Genomic DNA, 23,185 nt, shown 5'->3' with positions numbered 1-23,185 from the left:
CTAACATGCATATGTATTTTTTGTGTAGCTAGGAGTAACTTTATCAAATTTATTTGTCTGTGAACATGAACAAACAACATATATTCTAAAGATATTCCCTCCAAAGAAAGTTGGAGAAAAATTCTAACATTCTACTTAGAGCACCATCTATTAGAGATATACTAGCTCTGAGGTTGGAGAAGAGAACTGCTAAGTCATATCTCCAATTCATTTCCTTCCTTTAAATGGGTCACGAGGACAGAGATAACCCCAACATGCTGGCAGCTGTTCCAAGCTCAAATGATTATATTCACTCCTGCTTTCCAGAAACTAGGTCTAGGTATTCAGCACTTAAAAGAAAAACTTCTCTTTCCCATATGAAACCCACATCCATTTTAACCTATGCAAGTTAGTAGCTGGATCTGTTGTTGATAATTTTTTTACTAAGAGCTTCTTATCAATGTATACATTTAAGATATACAAATGGTAAACATGCAAGTTAATTATGGACTATTTAAACAATACACAATTGTTTATATTATGTCTTTATATTATGAACATATTATATTATGTCTTGGTTGTATTTAGGAACTTTCAAAAAATTGATTTTGTGAGTTCAGTTGGCTATTTCACATGTGAACAAGTTTCATCAACAATTCATGTTTTCTGGCCACCTAGAGGACTTGGCCCACATCATGGGCTGACAGATTATTTTTATAACAAAATGAGAGGAATTGGGGTTTATAAATTAAATGGGGGCCAGAAGGGCATCTGGAAGGGTCCTGGGGCCTGCTCCAGCATCAGGTTACCTCTTTTTGGTTCTACCACTGACCCAGAGAGTGACGAGGCAGAACATTCACTTTTTTGACCACATACTGCTCCATCTGCCAGCTGTCTTTCGAGACCCTTCTATTCCTGCCAATCACAGGAATGCCAGACTGAATCATTACTTGCCAAACATCTACAAATGAAGAACTCAGCAGTATAAGTTCACATATATTAAGATAATTATGCTGAAACGTTAGAACATTACAAGACTTAAAAATCCCTCTTCAGAGGAGCCTCCCTAGGAGATCCTTTGTATGAACACAGAAGACAACTGCCAGTTCATGTCTCTCCTCCTCTGCCTTCCTGTGGTCCTCCCCACCCCCTACCCTTTGTTTCTCTTCACACTGCTGTTTATTCTCACCAATTTCCTTGACTCTCACCTTTTCCCTGCTTCCACCTCTGTTGAGAACAGAGCTCTGGGGTACATCACATAAGTAAACTGCCACTCTCATATTACAAGGGAAGTCAGGGCCTCCAAGAGTAAAATGTAACATTTTCCAATGAAAATGGGAGAGCTTCAAGGAATGAAGAGTTCATTTTCTCTCTTTCATGGAAGAGTGACTATTCTTTTGTGAATTTCAGGACCAACAGAAGTCAGTGTGGTGGAGGAGAGATAAAGAGATTTGCCCCTGGCATGCTGGCTCACTGTGACTCTTTCAACAACATTTACTGGAATGACCTTTGATTTGAATGAGAACCACAAAATACCAGTAATTTTATCTGGGGAATATTTATATTTTGGTGCAGTAGGTGAATTCCCAATTAAAGACCATTATTAACAGCATATTTCCCCCCAAACTAAATGTGGTTTTGTCTTGGTTAGGCCTTGGATTTCTCTCATTGGTCCTTATGGGTCAAAGAGGAGATTTTGGTTTTGGTTTTAAAATTCATTCATTCCCTATTTCCCTATTTCTTCGTAACGAACTCCTATGGATAATAGCAGTTAAGGAAGCTATCTGAGTCCCAGATTCCTTTAACACAGATTAACCCAATAGGTTCCTTTTTAAACTATTTGTTTCTTGATTTATAGCCTATTGGGTTTGGGTGATGCATTGTAGAAAGCCAGGGACCTTAGAACAATGTCTGACCATAACAATGAAAATGTATGATTATTTCAAAATCTTCTCCCTCTTATTAGTACAAAGAATGGGCTGCTATTAATTTCCCAAACATTTTTTTAGGTGGAAGAGTGCAGGGTGACCACCCACTCTTGCTTTACATTTCCCTTTCTCAATCCAGGAATCTTTCTTTCTACCCATGACTGCCCTTTGGACTTTTCAGGAATCTGTTTTCTGGCTGGGTTGCAGAATTTGGTGGCACTTTGATAATGGCTCTCCAGTGTTAGTGTAGCCAGGATTTAGGGCTTACCCTGAATCTGAGAGTTAGTTCAGACAATAGTGCCCTTGAATGAGGAGGGTAAGCAACAGCTCATATAAAGCCTGTGTATCAAGTTCTTTTCATAATAACTACCTAATAACTTATAGATGTGCTGATGATTTCATTAGGGACATACTGAAAGTCATCCACAGTCTAAATAATGCAAGATAAAATTATACATTTTAAAACTTCATGGGGAGACTTTAAAAACAAGAACCACCCATTTCTTCTTTCATCCCAAAGCAGTTGATTGGGCATCTACTTTGAGCCACGCACCATCCCGGGAACTGAAGATGCAGCAGTGACTAAAACAGACCCAGTCCCTGTCTTCACAGTCTAGCAGGAATTGTAAGAGCTGGTTTGCTAATGTTGACCCAGCACTATTCTAGTGTCTGAGACTTTGGGTTTGACAAACAGGTCCTCCTGTCCCTAGGAAGGTGACCTCTGATGTTAGACGTGGGGCATTGTTTCAGTTTCTCACACACTGGCTGAAATAGCTCATGAGATCAGCCTTTGCTTCAAATCCTCATACATCAAGGCAGACTATTATTAACATAAGCTTGAAAACATCTCCGTAATAGCAAAAACAGCCATAGAGAAGGGATGGGGAGGTATTCTTTAACTGTATGGTTTATTGCCACATGGTATGAATAACTCACCCTAGCCTTATCCATGGCCTTCTTGAGTGTGGCTCACCTTCGCTGCTGTGACAAGACCAACTCAGGATAAATGGGTAAAGTCTTGGTTAACTTGCAAGGCAGAGGCCCAGATGCCATCAGTGGTGATCAAGAGCTTCAGCTTAGAAAACAGACATGATGTCAGACAGCATCAAACCGCTGATCACAACCCAGTCCCCCTCTCCTGTCCACTCTTTCTCACTCCTTAAGGGCAGCATACTGTCTAGTGTTTAACATACTTTCTCACACACATTGTAAATTTCCAACTACCCTGTGGGGATATCCTAACTTCCATTTCATGAATGAGAAAATCAAACCTCAAAAGTAACTTACTCAGTCTCCCACAGCTGCTAGCACAAAGCCCACATTCAAACCTAGACCTTCAGGCTCCAAACCAGCACTTTTTCCATTATCCCACACCCAGCGGCTTTTACATTTTCAGTTCTTCTTTCTTTTTGCATGTTGTTTCAACTCTTCCTGGTGGGGAACTGTCTTACAACCTGCTAGTTTTCTCCAGGGCCTCTGGAGGCAGCCATGGATCAATGACTTAGCAGGGCTTGCCCCACCTCCTCATGTTTTGGGTCTCCTAACCAGATTGCCATCCCCAAGCTTCTCCTGCCTCCTGCATAAGAGTCCTGTCAGTTTTATGGGTGCCTGTGGGTCTACTGTAACAAATAGAGGCGAGCATGTGGGTGGTACATATTGCGGTTTTCTATGAATCTATTAATATTTTTGCGGAGGACACCCTGAATTTTAACTTGACTGATTTCAAAATAAATTACCTCCTCAGGGAGATATCCTTCCCGGCTTTTCCCTTCAACACTCCCCTTCCCCAGGATGGATTTGTTTGCTAGATTTTGTTGTTGTTGTTGTTGTTGTTGTTGTTGTTTTACCATCTAGGGCTTCTCCTTATCACCTGGTGCTGGTGCTCAAAGGCAGGGATATTAATAGCTAGAAGCAGCCACAGCTGATTTCTGTCTCAGGCAGGCCAAGGGGAAATCAGATCTACTTCTCCTTGACCTCTGTAGGGACTGGTGATGATCCTTAAGGTCCTTATGCATCTGTATTCAGAAAGGGACTGCTGTTTTAAATGTCTGTAAAAATTTCCCTGGATAGATCCTACTTTTTTTTTTTTTTTTTTAGACAGAGTCTTGCTCTGTCGCCCAGACTAGAGTGCAGTGGTGCAATCTCGGCTCACTGCAACCTCCGACTCCTGGGTTCAAGCGATTGTCCTGACTCAGCCTCCCAAGTGGCGGGGATTACAGGCGCCCACCACTGCACCTGGCTAATTTTTGAATTTTTAATAGAGATGAGTTTCACCATCTTGGCCAGGCTGGTCTCAAACTCCTGACCTCGTGATCCACCTGCCTCGGCCTCCCAAAGTACTGGGATTACAGGCTTGAGCCATCACACCCGGCTGAGATCCTACTTTTTAAAAAACTTTCTGGGTTTCTGATTTTATTCTAGTGTGCACAGACTACTATTTTAAGAGTGGGAGAATCATTATATATACACACAGAAACTGGGGGAAATTAATATTATGAGATTAAAATATATAAAAAATTAAAATGTATGCACCTAAAGTCTCTGCATTTGGGGACATAATTGTGTCATTTATGTTTAAAAAAAAAAACACATCATCTCTGTTCAACATTTTTTTTTTTGCTTTACCAGGACAATGGTGATAAAAATTCAAATGCTGAAAATAACTATGCTTTTGAGATTAACATTATATTAGGAGTATATTACAACTCCTAATGTATTAAAAGGAAACAATTAGTTGATTATGTCATAACTAAAAACAAAAATATTAAACAAAGGCAATAATAACATGCATAGACTGAAATACCTTCCGTTTCAAAATTAGTGATAACATTCCTTTCCAAGTCAGTAGCTTTCCAGTATAAGCTACAGCCCGTTGTATAAAGATACAACACGTCATTAGCCACGTACTTAAGAAGAAGTACCTTCTTAATAATAAAATACACAGGAAACTCAGTGCATTTTGGCCCAGGTTCTGACATGTTTCTTTTTCACTAATTCTCAACCCAAGCTCTCTAGTATGTACTAGGAATTATTGCCTCTTTTAATCAGAGCAGAACTTTAAAAGAGAACCAGTTTGCTTCTCGATGGACTCTTCAACGGTTTGCCATAGGTACTTGTAGTCTGGAAGAGACTTTTTCAATCTGAGCAGCCTTTCTACTAAAAGAAATTTATCTCCCAAGAGGTTATAAAATCAACTATGTTCCAAATGAAATAATAAGGAAAGGATCTGCCGTTTTCCCCTCCAATTCAGCAGGACACATTTAGTCTTGTTGAAAGTCAATTATTTTTATGGATGCAACAAATTCCTGGGCCTGGGCCACACCCTCTATAACTCTATGTGAATCTAGAGATCAGGACCTTCTGGATTGCAAGCTAAGAGATGATTTAGTAAACAAGAAAAACCATCAAAGAACCTCTATTTCCCCATCCTCCTGCTGGTCCTTTCTGATAGCAGCAGCACGACTCTCATTTCACCCATCCACACCCCTCCGGGTCTCATAAAGCTAGACATTTCATTCTCCCACTGCCCTCGTCACTTCCTATAATTGCCTGGCCCTTGAGGCAGCAGTAGAAGAAGATCTAGCACTGCAGTAAGAATCTTTTAAGACACAGGTTGGGCCTCCCATTTGCTGAACACACAAGCTCTTGCTCATAATTACTAAGCCCCAAACCCACGGTTAGAAAGATAAGCCAGGGCTATCTTTTCACTCACATAAACACAAAGCAAGTATTAAATATTATTTTTTAGTTATCTGTCCAGTTTCACAAACAGCTTTAAATAGTGCCCAGATAGTTATATAATAAGGCACATATTTTTTCCTCATTGGATTGTCTGTGTATAGACTAGGTAACCAAACAAAAAAAAGGCTCATTTTTGTTTTAATTGCACTGCAGCTCTCAAGCCTCCCAAAAAGACACACATGCTATTTAAGAATTTAAGAATATCTGGATCATTGTAAAAGCTGTATCTGACTCACCAAGGATCATAGAAAATCACTGAAAACTGTTGGCCCTCTCACCCCTGGGACCTTCACCCCATATTGCCTTGTTTGTAGACAATCCCGGGGGCTAGAGCCCTGAGTTAGTCTAAGACTCTATATCAGCCCTGTCTCCACTGGCCCTACATCAGACCTTACACCTGGCCAAGCCAACTGGCTCCATGGGAGCCTCTGATGAGCAAAAGGGATAATCCCATTCAAACTCAGAGGACTTGGGTAGAACTGACCCTCACTGGAAATGTGGAGTTGCACTTGGTTCATTCTGTCAGTATCCATATGAAGAAGACAGAAAACTGGCAGGGTCAGACGCAGTGGCTCAAGCCTGTAATCTCAGAACTGTGGGAGGCTGAGACGGGTGGATCACTTGAGGTTGGCAGTTCAAGACCAGCCTGGCCAACAAACCCCGTCTCTACTAAGAATGCAAAAATTAACAGGCCATGGTGGTGCACGCCTGTAATCTCAGCTACTCGGGAGGCTGAGGCACAAGAATCACTTGAACCCAGGAGGCAGAGGTTGCAGTAAGCTGAGATTGTGCCACTGCACTGCACTTCAGCCTGGGCGACACAGCCAGACTCCATCTCCAAAAAAAAAAGAAAAAAGAAAGAAAAAAAACTGGCAAGGAGACATGTGAAAAACACAGCCCCTTGTTCAGACTCTGTCTCACCACCAGCTCTTTCAGACAGGCCTATGTATGTCATCAGGACACAGTAACTGGTTGTGTCAGCAGGGGAAGTGTCAGGCACCACAGGAGTCACCAAGCCTGCCCTTTATTTTGACACCTATCTGAAAGGAGAGACCCATGTGTGGCTTTATTTCACATAATAAAGGAATATTTCATTCTAGCTTGCTTCAGGTTTAAGACTGTAATGTGTGCATTGCCAGGATGACTTTATAACATTGAGCTACTCGATATGCTTTCTAAAATCATGTTTATGTCATTAACTGAGTAGCACACCTTACTCAGAGTGGATATTCAGAAATGATTAGATCTGAGTTAAGCATTAACATCCCTTCTCCCATGAGGCTTTGAATATCCTCATTTCCAGCAGCAAAGGTCCAAGCAAGGGAGTAGCAGTGAAAATTGGTTTCCTCACACACACAAAAAAAAAGACCCTAAAAGTCACTTTCCAATCACCATTAGTAGATGCAATTACATCTCAGATTGAAAAGCTGCAGCAGAATGGGTCTGGTGCTCACTCCTTCAGTGAGTACCTGTGTAACCTGAGAATGTCATTTCATTTGTCTGGACTTTGGCACCCTGATCTTAAATGGGGACAATGACCAGATGAGTTCTCAGGTTTCTTCCCAAACTAGTCCACTTCCCTTCCTACCATCACCCCTTTTGGTTTTGTGGCTGGATTTACACTGGAGCCCAGTTCCATTCAGCCCTAGGGTCACCCCAAGAGGCCAGTGCTACCCATATTGATAACTGGATTTTCAAGGAGAAAGAAAAGCGATATTTTGAACAGCCCTAGGATAAATGAGGGTTCATATTAAGCAAGTATTACTCTTCATAAATTAGTACTGATAAATAGCCAGAACCCTTAAGGGAAAAGAGGATTTAAAACAAAACCAAATCAAAACACACAAGTTTATTTCTCTTTAAAGGAAAATTGCCAAGGATGCAGAAGGAAATGAAGATGATCAAAGATGAGGATGTGCATTTCAACTTGGCTGTGAGGAAGACGCCCTCCTTTCCCCACTGCCTGCAGCCAGTGGTTTCTCGGGGAAAGGCTCCCCAAAGACACCCCTTCCCAGAAGCTCTCCGAGGGCCATTTTCCCAGTTTCGGTATGAACCTCCTCCAGGAGACCTAGATGGGTTCCCCGGGGTCTTCGAAGGAGCGGGGTCTAGGAAACGGAAGAGCATGCCCACAAAGATGCCCTATAACCACCCTGCAGAAGAAGCCACCCTCGCCCTCCACTCCGAGGAGAACAAAAACCACGGCCTTCCCAACCTCCCTTTGCTGTTCCCGCAGCCCCCGCGCCCCAAGTATGACTCTCAGATGATTGACCTGTGCAACGTGGGCTTCCAATTCTACCGCAGCGTGGAACACTTGGGGGGCAAGACCGTCAAGCAGGAGCCCATTAAGCCCAGCGCCGTGTGGCCCCAGCCGACGCCGACTCCATTCCTGCCCACGCCCTACCCCTACTACCCCAAAGTCCACCCGGGCCTCATGTTCCCCTTCTTCGTGCCGTCGTCCTCGCCCTTCCCCTTCAGCCGGCACACCTTCCTGCCCAAGCGGCCCCCGGAACCTCTGCTGCCCCGGAAAGCCGAGCCCCAGGAGAGCGAGGAGACCAAGCAGAAGGTGGAGAGGGTGGACGTGAACGTGCAGATCGATGACAGCTACTACGTGGACGTGGGCGGCGCGCAGAAGCGCTGGCAGTGCCCCACCTGCGAGAAGTCGTACACCTCCAAGTACAACCTGGTCACCCACATCCTGGGCCACAGTGGGATCAAGCCGCACGCGTGCACGCACTGCGGGAAGCTCTTCAAGCAGCTCAGCCACCTGCACACGCACATGCTGACCCATCAGGGCACGCGGCCCCACAAGTGCCAGGTGTGCCACAAGGCCTTCACCCAGACCAGCCACCTGAAACGCCACATGATGCAGCACAGTGAGGTGAAGCCGCACAACTGCCGCGTGTGCGGCCGCGGCTTTGCCTACCCCAGCGAGCTCAAGGCCCACGAAGCTAAGCACGCCAGTGGGCGCGAGAACATCTGTGTGGAGTGCGGCCTTGACTTCCCCACCCTGGCCCAACTGAAGAGACACCTCACCACGCACCGAGGCCCCATCCAGTACAACTGCTCCGAGTGCGACAAGACCTTCCAGTACCCGAGCCAGCTGCAGAACCACATGATGAAGCACAAGGACATCCGGCCCTACATCTGCTCCGAGTGCGGCATGGAGTTCGTGCAGCCGCACCACCTCAAGCAGCACTCCCTCACCCACAAGGTACCGCGGGGCCCCTGGTGGGGTGGGCGGGGCCTTGGGAAGAGGAGTGGGGCCATGAGCAGAACCCTGGGGAGCAGGACGCCTGTGCCGCTCTGCATCTGAACCCGAGGAGCTGGGCAACCCCGGATAAGCCGTCCCTTGGCTAAGCCCTGAGGTCCTTCCTCATTTTTAAATAGGAAAGAACGATTCTCAACCAAACCCTTTCCCCCACCAGCCTTCTAGACTCTAAGGTAGGCCTAGAAATAAATAATGCAGACGTTTGCAGAGGAGGATGAGGAAGGATGCTCCCTAGCCTCCAAGAATCTTGCAGATTCTGCTTCTAGAAACTTCATCCAAGGCACTAGAATGAGTGTGTCATCAGACCCTAAATCAGCTCTGTGCCTGGGATGTGCCAGGGAGCACCTTCTGGAGAATTCTCTTGGTCTCGTACTGTTGAAGCAGTGGAAAACAACTTTTTGCATTGTTTTCTCCCTCAACTGTGAGACCCGCTTCACATGCAAGCTCTCCAAGGGAAGCAGAGCTTGGCCAAGGCTGGCAGGGCCTATGCCTCCCTGTGTTGAACCCGTTCCTAGTTGGGTGAAGGGCCCTGTGGTTTATATTGTAGGAGGCATGAGAAAGCATCCTTCTCTGGTTTTGTTTGATCTTCTCCATGCTCAGGTCTTCAAGGGGAAATACAGACCCAAGAGTCTAAGTTCAGCCCAGTTTGCAAACATAGCCCTAGAGTCATTCAGGCTGAACTAAAACAAGGCCCTAGTGGTGTCCCTGAAATCTTACCCCAGCTAAACTATGGAAACTGCTTTGAGCCTCCAAGAGGGAGTTTTGCCCCCACTGACTCCTACTCTCACACCCTTAACCTCAAGTGGTTTTCTTGGCAGGAAAGATTTCTAGCAAGCCAGAACTTCTAAAGCATTCTTTAATTCTGAAAGGTCAGCAGAGGACTTTGCCCAGTCAAGATAATGTTTCTGCTGTGCTATAATAGGTTTCACTTGTTAGGTTAGGACAACACACAGGGCATTTTCTGGCTCTGCAGCTGAGATGAAATGTGTGGCTGCCTTGTGGGCTCTGCACAAACAAGTCCTGCCCTACAAAAGGCACCTGTAGATACCATCCAAAGGGGAATCACCTGCCAAGTGCAGGAACCATCAACAAAGGACCCAGACTGGGATTCAGTTGCAAGGGGGACCATTCACTAACTTCAGGGGCTCCTTTATATGTGGGAAAGGAATCAAAAGTGCATTTTAGAGTTTATAAAGATCCTGTAAGATGGTAGAAAATGAAGTCAAAATGGGAGAAACAGCCTGGTGTCTGAAATAAGTTTCATTTGAATTAGAAAACAAAATATATTTTAATGAGAGGTGTAAGCAAACAGTGAGAGGTAGTATTTGTTGAACACTTGCTATATGACAGGTGTTTCACTCTTTATTCAATCCTCATTTACTTCTCAACAACTCTAAGAGCTACTCCCCATCTGCAGTTGAAGACACTGAGGCATGGCAGGTCACTCAGGAATCTCTGGCACAGGCATCTGTGCCTTGGCCACTCTATGGTGAGCACTTCCTCTTTTCCACCTGCTTCTCTGTTCACACCGCTGACCACCTGACAGGCTCCGACTTTGTGATTCCACTGATCTTATCAGAGAACTAACAGCTTCCTTTGTTGCTTCAAAGTTGTGTCCAGGCTCCTGCTCATTTGCATTCGAGGCCAGCCCACAGGTGAATCTTACTTTGGACACAGAATTCTCTTTAAAGAATTCTGAAAACAGTGATAAGAAAATTCTCCTTGGTTTCAGGACAAATGGATCAGAGCCAAGCCCAGAAAAAATCTTGAGAGAAGAAAGATGCTAAAATAAAATTTAAAATCCATTAAGAAAATGTTTTTCATAAATTTTATAATTTTAAACTCAGTATTTAAATATGCACTACATTTTAAAAATTCATCTCCTTAGGCAGAATCAAAGTTTAATTTCCAAAGGAGGTTGATTTCTAGGTCTCCTTATTAATATAAATGCGTACTCATGTAACATCATCTGGACTAGACAGTGCTTGAGTTAGAAAGAACCCCAGGGTTCTCATGACCTACCACTTCATCTTGAGATGAGAAGCCTTCATTAAAAAAGGCCACAGAACTCATCTAAGGTTTTACAGTCAGGGAATAGCCAGGCAGAGACCTGAATCCACCCTTTAGTACCATGGGCCCACCAGAACTGCAGAGTGATTCTTTCTTACCTTGACTCAAAGTAAAGAAATGGAAACATAGACAGAGTCAGAGATGAGCTTAGAATCCCTCCTTCCCTCCTTCAGCCACTATGACTATCAGGCAATATGGATTTCATCAGGTACCGTTGTTAACTAAGCAACTTGTTCCAATCCTATGGTAACCTTCAGTTTAGTGCCCTGGTTCTCTAAATTTTTCTTCCCAAAAGTCATTCTGGGTCAAGACCTCTTGCAAAGGCCTTTGCGGGGAAGTAATGGATAGTCAGGATTAGTGAATGCCCGGCTTAAGCTGTGAGTCCCTGGAAATGCTCTCAATTAAGGGCCTTGGTTCAAACACACCTTCATGCACAGAAAGGAAACAAGAAAGCCTCCTGTCTTGTTCCTTAATGCAGAAAGCTATCTCTTGCCAAACTTCTTTATAAGAAGGAGCTGGCTTAGGGGAGGCTCCATAACCATGTCATTGTGGAGGTCAGTGTGGCCTGTGGGAACCCAGGGGACCAGCTTGAGAGGGTGATTATCAAGTTGTAATTTACTGAAGTGTGGATATAAGATGTTCTGGGATTTTCAAGTCCATTAATGAGAACCCAAGAGAACACTGGTTTCCATAGAGTAAATAATAATATCATTTTGGAAGATTTTATTTTGTCATTATCATGAAAGCTGGATTATAGACTCGTATTGCATATCAGCCCACAGTGCTCTTAACAAAAGCCTGTTAATCCTCAAGAACTATCACTAGAGACTTAACCCCAGCAGCAGCTGGAACAACGAAAGCAATAGCTTTCTTTTCCTCTAACAGTCTGGCTAGTTTATGGTTTTCAGAAGGGGAAAAAAAGGATTATATAATCAACACTTTTCAAGAAAATAGCAATTTAACAAGGCTGAAGCTACACCATTTGAAACTCAACATCTATCACCAAGCTCTTTGTGGATTGATGTAGCAGAGAGGAAAATGAAGTCTATGATCCTGATGAAAGCATGCTACCTGTCAATCACCACTTTTCTGAATCTTCCCTCCCTGCAGGGTGTGAAGGAGCACAAGTGTGGAATTTGTGGGCGGGAGTTCACCCTGCTGGCCAACATGAAGCGACACGTGCTGATCCATACCAACATCCGCGCCTACCAGTGTCACCTCTGCTACAAGAGCTTCGTGCAGAAGCAGACCCTCAAGGCACACATGATCGTCCACTCTGATGTGAAGCCTTTCAAATGCAAGGTGGGCAGTGGGACTTGAGAGGAACCAGAGAGTTGCGCAAATGCCTGATAGGAAAGGGTCCCCAGGGAGCCTTCTACTCTATTTCATCAGTGGGGCTACGGGGGCTCAGAATAGGTCCGTGGCCAACCCCAGGTCCCATCTGCCACTCTGCGCCTCTGCACATCCCACTTATGTCATGCCAGGCTGGAGGTCCCTAAGGAGCCTGCCCTGTTTGTCTTACTATGGCATCAGTGCCCAGGGGTGGAGCCAGGCACGAAGGAAAGGTCTGAGCGTGGAAGGCCCTTTTGAAGAAGGAGGCTGTTAAGGGCTGCAGGTGATGTGGAGAGCCTTTGTTTTAGAGAGGAGAAAGCAAGTTTAGCCTTCTGCTTACAAGGCAATGAACAGGACATAGAAAGGAGTCAGAGAAGCTTCTAGCACAGCTTCCCCCCGGCTGCTGCCTCCACTCCTCTCCTTGCCTCTTGACACTTGGGCTGAGCCATATGTATACTTTGAGGGCAGGCCTCCCAGAGAGGATGAGAGGGACTTCAAAGCTAGCCCCTCAGAGGCCCTCAGAAATGCTTGCTGGGGCTGTGGAATAACTGTGAGCACAGTCACTTCAAGTGCCTTTCACCTACTGCTAAGTGCCATGTAGCACAGGGATGGAGCATCTTAGTTAAAATATCTGTTAGACTAATTTGGTTGGGTTTGTATTTCATCAGCTGAGAAAATGTGTGAGCTGGAGATTGGTAAAGCCCAAGGCGCTGATGGGCATTACTCAGAAATGCTCCGGCTCCCCGAGGCTGTCCCCACCCCACAAGAGTGTTTCCTCTCTCTACTTCTAAAATGAGGAGAGAGCATTGGCCATGACTGGGTTTAATCCGAGTGATGTACTGGCCAAGTGTCATCCGGTCATGAAGAAGGCTGAGGGGGAAGAAGAGGGAAATTACCACATTCCGATATCATTAGAGCCCTTCTGTTTGAAATGGAGGTTTTCTCTCTGTGCTACTGGGTGCCTAATCGGGTTCAAATGGTACTCCACTGATCCACACTCCTGAAGTGGGGTTCCCTGCTTCCGGGGGCTGTTCCTGCTTTAATACCTCTGCAGTGTGGCCCCACTTGAAGGAATCCCCTGTGAAGCTGACTTCTTTCCTGTGTTGGCAACTCTTGGAAGGGGTGAGGGGTCAGACACCAGAGCTTCCCTAGACCTGTGTGGGCATTGTCCAGAGGTGGGAGAGGGAGGCTTCTCCCTCCGGCCCTTTTCCTGCCACCCACTTCTGTTTCCCCTCCTTTTCTTCATGTTCCCAGTGGTTTGAAAGTCAATTTACATCCGTCTAAAGCGAGAGTCAGCTTCGTGCAGGACAGGCCACATATTTTTCAGGACTCAGTGCAAAATGGAAATGCAAGACTCCTTGTACAAACATTACTGGGAGTTTCAAGATGATGAAAGCAGAGCATTAAGCCAAACTCAGGAGCTTTCTGACTATGGGACCCTGTGTGATATGCCCATGAAGTGAGGCCTTGGCTGCATGCAGCGATGGACTCCATAGCCTCCTCTTCTCTCTCTCTTTGGGGACTTCTTTCATTTCCTTCCCACTTCATTGAGCCCCTAGAGCACTTCACATTTCACAGAGCTATTTCTTCTTGTAAAGGGTTTGCTGTCTCCTACAATGGAGTTACAAGCAGGTCTCTTTGCCATTCTTCATTCCTTATGTTGAGTTTACTCTTGGGCTTCAAGCATTAACTGAATTTTTTATCTTATCAACTGATGGTGGTGGAGCAAAGTTGTTAAAATATGAAGGGAGCCATTAGCATAGTTTATAATCCCCTGAAAATTCACATCTGTCCAGTCAACCATCTCCTACCTCCACCTCGTCAATTCTGGTCCAGTGGTAGTGGTAAAACCAGGCAGAAAATCTTCCTGAAATATAGGGTTATGTCAGCAGGCAAAACGAATGTAGGCTGTGTGTGGCTTGAGGATAGAGAGGCATTCTGCTTCTCTACTCTCAGGGGCTTGGAGGACTTCTTGGACAGGTAGTATCTGAGGATCTGGAGGGTTCTCTCTAGTGTCAGTACACAAGAGACTGCAAGGTGCTATGTAACCTGGGCCCTTGATGCAATGAGCAATCCCAGCTTGATGTTTAGAGCTTCCCTTCACGAACGATGGCTCCTTCCTCCTCCACTCCAATGATGATGCATCTACATGGTCCAAAGGGTGTCAGATGGTCAGCTTTACAGTTCAGAAACTGTTTTATCCATTTCTTGAGGTTAGATTAGGCTCCATGTCTGGTCCACACCATCAGAACCCATAAGCGAGTGGTTCATAACGTAGAATGACAGCTTTGAAACAATGCTCCCCTTATATTTTACAATGGGAGAGATGAGCCTGGCGCAGGAATTGGACTGGTCATTTGCAAAGGTTGCTTCTTCCTATTGGTAAGTCCTCTCAGGAGACCACACTAGAGGTCAGGAGGCTCCCTAGAGAGTGTTGTCTATCATCAGACAAAAAGAATTGGATGTGAAAGGGCGTTCTTGTCAAACAATGGAGAAGGTGGGCCTTCTCCATTCTTAGCCATTTGTGAAACAAGAACAAGTGTCAGCCACCTTGACTCACAGCCCTCTGTCTCCGAGACAGTCCTCAAAGCATACAGTCAGGGCCTTCCTCTCCCTGTCCCCATCTCCTGTCAGTGTCACCCTGCTGGGTGCAGTCTTTGTACCATTGCCCTTCTTCATTTCAACAGACTTGCAGAGCATGTCTGGATTTACAGATTATGTCACAAGGCTCTTTGCATTTGTAAACTAGCTCCGGGTCACACTGTGGGGTGAGCCATCTCAAGATGCTATCCAGTGGTTCTTGCTTCCCAAACTGTGCTGTGCTAGATTCTTGGAAATTCGGCCTTGGGTGAAGGTTGTTGGGGATTTGGGAGTTGACAGAGGGATGAAGGGCCATTTGCCCGTTGCAATGCTGTTCACAGTCATCTGAGAGACATGGCTGGCTGGCTGCTCCGTGGTGTTGGAGGACAAGCCCAAGCAACTGAACTTGTGTTTTGTTGCCGTAACAGGGAAGAGCCATCCACTTCCTGTCTCGTGATTGACATGGCTGGGCAGAGAGGCAGTCTTCACTCTCTCCTTTACCCAAAAACTCACAGCAAGGAAGAGGCTTTTAGCAACCGATTCTAATTTTTTGGGATTCTCACCATTAAAATTCCTTCTTAACATACATCCTTCCTCCTGTCTCAATGTGAACTGATCTTCTCCAGGCCTGTGCTCAGTGGAAACAGCTGTCCCTCACAAGCAGAAATGTTCACTCACTGTGGGATTAGGCATTAACAATAGGATGGAAAATTAGAGGAGAGGAAAGGTTTCCATTCCATGTTTCTTTTCTTTTTTTCGTTATAAAAAAGTTACTGCCCTTCTGGGCTCTTTTGCTATTGGCTGGACTTCTGGACTCGTGCTTCTTGGAGCCAGCTGGAGTTTTTCCAGAGACCTGCGCCTGTAGACTTAAGCCACGTTTCAGAAATATGCTTCCCAGATTCTGGGTAAGCACACAGGGGTTGATTTGGATCCTATCCTTGTGGTGGCCAAACTCCATCACAGCAAAGAACCAGCTGCCGTCTTTGGGAAACCTGTCCAGGAAAAGCAGCCGTCCAGAATTTCCGGGACAAATTCTCTTTTGAGATGGGTGAAGCCGGGAGCTGCCTGAGTTATGAATCACCAGGTCATCTGAAACCTTGTCTGTAGCATCAGACTGAAGGCCAGAGGGCAGAGCTGTCAGAATAGGGATGAGGTCTCCCCGCGGAGGGGCCCACCACTGTCATCAAACTCGCTCCATTTTCCCCTCACTTTCTTTGACGCTCCAAGAAGGAAGAAACCAGATGCGGGGCTTTGAGGGGCCCAGTGCTTGGGGTCAGAGTTTTCAGGCTGGCATGGAGGGGGTTAAGGCAGTGACCAGATAGCAGCCTTTGGCAGCAAAGCCCTCCTCAGCAGAAGGAAGGATATAGCTGTATGAACTGCCTGCTTAACAATGCCTCACATGTCCCCAGGGACCCGCCTGCAAATAGATTTCATCTTGCTTTCTCTTGTACTTTTCAAAGCTTCCTGTTTTCTCACGGTCCTTTTGGACAGTTTACAGTCTCTCTCTCCCTCCCTCCCTCTCTCTCCCTTTGAGGAAAGGAACACCCTTCTTATTAAAAGAGAGAGAGGGAGAAGAATGTGCGGGAAGGGCAGTTTCACGGAGGCCATTCTCCTCAGCTGCAGGCCACAGCTCTCTGACCTCTTCTTTCTGAATAGGAAAACACAGGCTTCCTGGTGCATCTCAGTTCTGAAGCTCACGCCAGGCTGGCTGGGGCGAGGTAGTGTGCTGCTTCTGGCCCCAGCCCAGGGGCTGCCCGCACTATCACCCTGTCTCTGACCACGGCCGACTTCTCCATGGCTGTCAGCATGGCCACTGGGGTTCATGGCAACTGCCCAAGGTGCCTCCAGGACCTGGACCAGGGAGGAGAAGGGTGCCAGGAGGCTGGGATGAGGAGGCCCGGAGCACACGGGCATCCGCCAGCTGTTCAAAGGGCAGACTAAGAATGGGGGAGCCAAATAACTCGGCCCTCTCCCAGCCCTGAACCTTGGATGGAGCTTCTCTTTCCATCAGTTCCCAGACCTGGGGCAGGCACAACCGCTTACATTTCTACTACACTTCAAGCAGCCTAGTGGGTATTTAGTCAGCGGATTCCTTATTTGGCTCTTCCTTTAATATTCCCCTCATCTTCAAAGACCTTTCCATTTCTGGAATGTAAAAGAATCTACTATATACACAATAATGATAGTAAAAAGAGCTAATATTTATTGAGCTCTTACTATTTGCCAAGCCCTTCTTGTGAATTATCTCACTTGATCCTCACAACAACCTTCAGAGGAAACGATGATTATTATCAACATTATACAGAAGAGAAAATGGAGCAAGCTCTCTGTCCTTCTGGGTCTGCACCTCTGCTCTCTACTCTGACATCTCAAAGCCTAATAACCCATGCGACCCATGTTTAAAGGGCACTTTAAAATATTTGTTTCCATTTTTTATTAAATTTTGAGGTCCATCTCCACCTCAAAAAGTGGGTGGATGGAGAAGCTGAGATTTCACGTTGAAACACACTGACGGTGCTCCTTGCAGCGACCGAGAGGTCAAGCGGGGGCACTCTGGTGGAGAAGCGCACCTGCGCAATGAGATCAGAGTCCTCCCCACTTCAGTGGCTTCCTGAACCAACATCCACTCCTATTTTCATCTCCACAGACCTTGGCAGAGATGATTCAGCAAGTCCTGCTTGGGCACACTTTTAGCTTCACATTGCATGATTTAAGGAGGCCTTGACTTCAATGGCTGCTTTTCTCTGGAGAAGAAGCTAGAGATTTGGTGGTCCCTCCCATCCATTGCTCCTCCCTCTGGTCTAACTCCCCTCCCCTACTGTGACAATTCTGCCTAGGGCTTACATCTCAGACTCCACCCAAAAGTGCCGTGATTCACTGGCCCCATCCTCTTTCTCTGGCCTCTCTTTACTAACAGTGTCTGAGAGGTTTCTCTCTTGAGTTTCACAGACATAAAATACCTCCATACACTTGGGTGTTTTCACATGAGGACAATCTTCTGAGAAAGATGAGGTGGCCAAGTGTTCTGGATAAGAACCAAAAGGCTTGGTGGAGAGTCAGAGGCTGAGAGGAAGAAGCTAAGTACCTACCGCCCAGATGAGAGTGGAGCCCGAGTATCTCAGATCCTGGGTTAATTGACTCTATCCTGCCACTGAAGAGTTTGGTTTGAAAATAAATAGGTTTTGTGGAAAAAGGATGAGAGCTGGTGATGGCTGCTTTTTAGAATTTTGCATGAAGTAATGCTATTTCCCTGACTTGTTTATTTCCCCAATCAAAGACTTAGGCATTCATGAAGTGTACTATATGTGTAGTCCTGTGCTTGATACTGAGTTGGCTACAAAGAAAAGGAAGTCAGCTTATTGGAGACTACCTGGGATGCTGTTTAGAGCTCAGACACCGTTTTACTAGGTGCACACCTCTGTGCATGGAGTTGGGGAAGGGAAATAGATGGGACACTGGGGCAGGTGAATTGCAAGGTCTGTAATACCCCAAGGTCCCAGAAGGTGTGCCAGCAACAAGAATTTGATTGAAGTGTCTGAAAATGTCTCATGAAGAGACTTTATCTTTGTGTACAACAAAGTGCACTTTACACATTTTTCATGGTTAGGCTAAAATTCCATCCCCTTTACAAAACCTTCTCAGACCAGTTCAGCCTCTAAGGCTTCAGCAACCACAGATAATAACTGAAAGAAGAATTTCTCTCATCATGCGAGCCAAGTGCAGAAGGTGCTTGTCACTTCTTTTCAATGGACTCTTTCTGGCCTATAGGACCTCGAGACCCCGTTCATGCCTGGACTGGTATACTAGCCTAATTGATCTTCTGGCCTTCAGTTTCTCTCCCCCTACATGCCTTGTCCTTAACCACTCATGGCTTTTCATTTGATCTGTTCTTCCGTGGCTGTGTTTCCCACCCCTTTCCTCACTCAGCAGATGCTTACTGAGGAACTATGATGTGTCACACCAATACTAGGCAGATAATAAATAAAAAAGCAGACAAAGCTTCAACGCGTGTTGCAGTCTCCTGAGTGAAAATATATATGAACCAAATACTGGTTATGCTCAGCAACTGTAACAGCAACTTCACTCCAAATAACCAGGAACCATCCAACAATCCAAATAAGGTATGCTTTTTCTAAAAATGACCCATGACTGGAAATTCTTAATGTAGAATCTCTAGCTTCAAAGCTTCTTTTTGGCCTAGCATGGTGGCTTACCCCTGTAATCCCAGCACTTTGGGAGGCTGAGGCAGATGGATCACTTGAGGTCAGGAGTTTGGGACTGGCCTGGCCAACATGGCCAGAGAAACCCCATCTCTACTAAAGACACAAAAATTAGCCAGGCACCTGTAGTCCCAGCTACTTGGGAGGCTGAGGCACGAGAATCTCTTGAACCTGGGAGGTGGAGGCTGCAGTGAGCCAAGATGGTACCACTGCACTCCAGCCTGGGCAACAGAGCGAGACTCTGTCTCAGGAAAAAAAAAAAAAAAAAAAAAGAGAGAGCTTTCAGCCATGATGGTGGAGAAGTGGGCAAATTAAGCTAATAAGCATAACTCTAATAGAACTTTTACACATATGCATGACTGAGCCACAGATTGATACATCTTAATAAATTATCTCAATTGAGAATAAAAGAGTCATCTATCCTGCATATTGCTTCTCTTGCGAAAGTTGGAATTAGACCAGTTCTGTCATCCTTTTCTCCTCTTAGGTCACCATTTTCAAATGAATGTGGCATGCAGATGCTGTATCTGGATGCTGAGCTTGGAACCCCACCCAGTAGGCCAAATTCATTCATGCTAGTAAGAGAGAGCAAAAGCGGGGAAAGTACTTACAATTCTCAAACATGAATCATTCAAGAATACAGAGCCAGCCATTCATTGTCCATACATGGACCCAGCATTCTTCTAGGCTAAACTCCCCAAATCATCATTGGAGAGGTCTATCTACTCTTTCAAGACGAGCTCAACACTCATCTTCCGTAGCCAACTAATGAAATTGTTGCCTTCATCAATAAAAATTTAATCCAGAATCCCCAACATTGGTCCTAAAAATATATCTCAGTTAGGAAGGAAAACTGGTGTAAGCTCAGAGGATGCCTCACCCTGAGGGTCTCTGTGGCCTCTCTCACTACATAGTGCTGCCCCAGCTCCACTGGCCTCTGAGGTTGGAGAGGGAAGGAGAATTCTTCTCTCTTAACATTCTTGTCCAATCACAGACACAAAATCACTGTTTGCATTCCTCCTACCACAGCCTGAAATGTTCCTGTTCTAGTAAGGCTTGGGGACAACAAAAGCTCCCCCAAAGCAGTCTGCTTCTGGGTTCCTCTTTCTGCATATACAAAATCACCTGTGAGAAGAAAGTTCTGCTCTTCTTCCAAAAGCAGTTGGAGAACCAGTTGTCCTTCATGTATTTGCAGTTCGATTGAAATAGAATGATGAGAAAGAGTAAAACATGTTTACTTTTTGTACACTCTCACTACTTCAAATTTCTACCCAGAGAAAAGACACATTCCTTCCTGAGATGATTTCTCATTTTTTTAACTTTGAAATCCATACCAGTAATTAGAAAATAAAGCAATTTAAAAAGCATTGTGTGATACATCATATATAATAATACAGTGTATTCTTTTATTCTCTTCTGCCTGATACAGAAGAGTTGTGCTGGGAGACACACAATGTGGTCTGGTGGTTGACCATGTGGCCTCTGGCATCTGATGGCCTGAGTTCATTAACCCAGCTTCAGCACCCACTACTTGTGTGCCTTGGCCAAGTGACGTAAGTCCTCAGATTGTGCATCTGTAAAATGGGGATGGTAACAGCAACCATCTCATATGATTGGTGTGAGAATTAAATAAGATATTCCATGGTAGACTTAGAACAATGCCTTCCATATTGCAACTGCTGCATAAATATTAAACACATAATCACATTCTTATTATTAAAGGAGGAACACTTGTAGCCACTGCTTTTCAGATCAGCTCTTCTCCTTTTCCAAAGCTTTTATTCAAAAGAAGTTTTACAAGCTTTGATATTTTTACTTTGTATTTAAAGGTTTCTAAACTCCAGGAACAAATCTCATGAATCTACCCCCACTTGCTCCACCTTTGAGGCTCCTTCCTGATTTCCTTATGGACATTTTCCTTGCAAGTAGATTAAAATGTCAAGGTCCAAACAAAGTAGAAGCGGTATCTGTGCTCCAGGGGCCTGGATGGGGCTTCACTCAGGCAGAGTAACCTGTGTTCTCATTCCCATCTTTGACAGCTTTGTGGGAAGGAGTTCAACCGGATGCACAACCTGATGGGCCACATGCACCTGCACTCGGACAGCAAACCCTTCAAGTGCCTCTATTGCCCAAGCAAATTCACCCTGAAGGGGAACCTGACACGCCACATGAAAGTCAAGCACGGAGTCATGGAGCGGGGCCTTCATTCCCAAGGTAATCACTCTTCTGGGAAGCCCCGCGAGTCAGTCCAGTGGACAGCAAATGGGAGCTGAGTTCATTTTATGGGGCATTACCTTGAGGGTTACTCTTGTCAAGACCACAGCAGAGTAGCAGGAGTAGCCTTCTAATGTTACTAGAAAAAAATCTCATGCTAATTTCTGAAGGTAGTAAGTACAAGTGAATTAGAGTAAATAGGACTGTCATCATGATGCCAGTTGGTACCATTATTGGTTCCTTTGTTCCAGACACTACATCAGGTGCCTTGTCGCTAATATTCATGGCAACTCCAGGCTGGAAGAACTTCTATTATTTCTATTTTACAGTGGGGCAATGAAGGCTTCAAGAGATCAGTTTGCCCAAAGTTGCTCTGCTGAAAAGTGGCAGAGTCAAGATTTGAACCTAGGCCTTTCTGACTCTGCAGACTTTATTGTACCCACTTCATGGCATTGCTGTGAATGGGAATGCAATTTTTCTTTCCTTTTTAGAAAACAGATGTGCAAGCCCTACTGTTAGCAGAACTATGTTGGTAGCAGGCTAGGTGTTTCCTACTTGTTCATGACCAGACACACCCAGGGACAATTTTCCTGCTTGGTAGGTAGGGCTGATTGGCCCATATGCAGAGCCGGGGTTTACACCTCCCCCACTGAGTCCTCACTGAACTAATGAAAAGTTCTTACCACCTTTACCTTCTCAGTCCCAGGGCCCTTGGGAGTGAAGAGTTTATGTTCCAGATCTACTGAATTCAGCCGGGTTGCTCCTTAATTGTCTAATCAACCAGTCCTTCAATAAACAGGCAATAAATGCCCCTGTGTCCAAAGCAGTGAACTACACGCAGCAGCAGATACTAGGGGAAGGAGACCATCTGCCCTCTAGGATGTCTGTGCATGGGGAGAGAAGACAATTTTATGTGTAATTTACAAAATCATCTTAACAGCTTTTTGGTCACTAGTATCATCAAAGCACAGGGTGAGACTCCTTAGGGACATTATTGCTTGGCCCTACAATGCCATGAAAGAGACTGTGTTATTCTTATTTTGTATAAGAGGAGACCAAGGCCTAGAGATGTTAGATAAACTGCTCAAGGTCAAACAGCAAGTCTGAAGACAAAACTGGGATTCCAACTTAATTTCTGAATCAAGCCAGTGCTCACTACCCTAGGCAGAAACATGGGGTGATTTGTTTGTGTGCTGTTTCACTCACCTCCTTACAAAAGAGATGGTCAAGTGGGTGAGCATATTCATAAATAGATACACATATGCACACACAGTGTGAAACAAAATGGTTGTAACTTTCAGGTTTTTCACAGTACCCACTGAGTTTCTAGTAACTCCTGGATCACAGGGAGCTGTGGTCACAAAACAAGAGCTGGAATTTGTTCAAAAGCCCTGAAAAAAAAAATGTAGTTAAAACAAAAACAATTTTGTTTTTCCTGCAAACGTTTTTCTCTTGAATTATTCACTGAATCTCTAGTTGCCTGAGCCACTTCCCCAAGCTAGGCCTGGATTTTTCCAGAAGAAGTGAGGTTTGCTCTGTCATCAGGATGGGAGACATACAAGTCAATGAGGAGACCACACTCCATCTGAAAGCACGAACTGGTTGCCATGACTTACCCCACACTGCTGCTCAAATCCTAAAAGGCACCTAACAGCTCTGTTGTTCTGGAAAAATAACTATCAGAGGGTTGCTTTGAAAAATTTTAACAGACTTTCAACAATCTTAGTGTTTTCATCTACAAAGGGTATTAGCTTTTATTTTTCACTCTAGCTTTTGAAATCGCTCAAAAATCATTAAAAAGATCTTTCCTGTCCCCTGACAAGATTAAAGATACAGACAGTTTCATTGCCTGA

General features: G+C 45.1%; 1 protein-coding gene across 4 annotated transcripts in view; it reads left to right on the top strand.

The window, feature by feature from the left end:
- ZNF366 (zinc finger protein 366) overlaps nt 1–23,185 on the top strand; it is an 85,956-nt gene that overhangs the window by 38,935 nt on the left and 23,836 nt on the right. For all 4 annotated transcript variants that reach the window (XR_006698741.2, XR_006698740.2, XM_005557123.5 and 1 more), the window contains 3 exons: nt 7,514–8,859; nt 12,097–12,288; nt 21,158–21,332. Coding sequence is in view for 2 of the 4 variants with exons in the window: in XM_005557123.5 (XP_005557180.3) it covers nt 7,528–8,859; nt 12,097–12,288; nt 21,158–21,332 (1,699 nt within the window). In the remaining 2 variants the exon portion in view is untranslated. The remainder of the gene's footprint in view (nt 1–7,513; nt 8,860–12,096; nt 12,289–21,157; nt 21,333–23,185) is intronic.

The sequence above is a fragment of the Macaca fascicularis genome, chromosome 6 (genome assembly GCF_037993035.2).
Source record: "Macaca fascicularis isolate 582-1 chromosome 6, T2T-MFA8v1.1".
NCBI lineage: Eukaryota > Metazoa > Chordata > Mammalia > Primates > Cercopithecidae > Macaca > Macaca fascicularis.
This window is presented reverse-complemented; position numbering and strand designations above follow the sequence as displayed.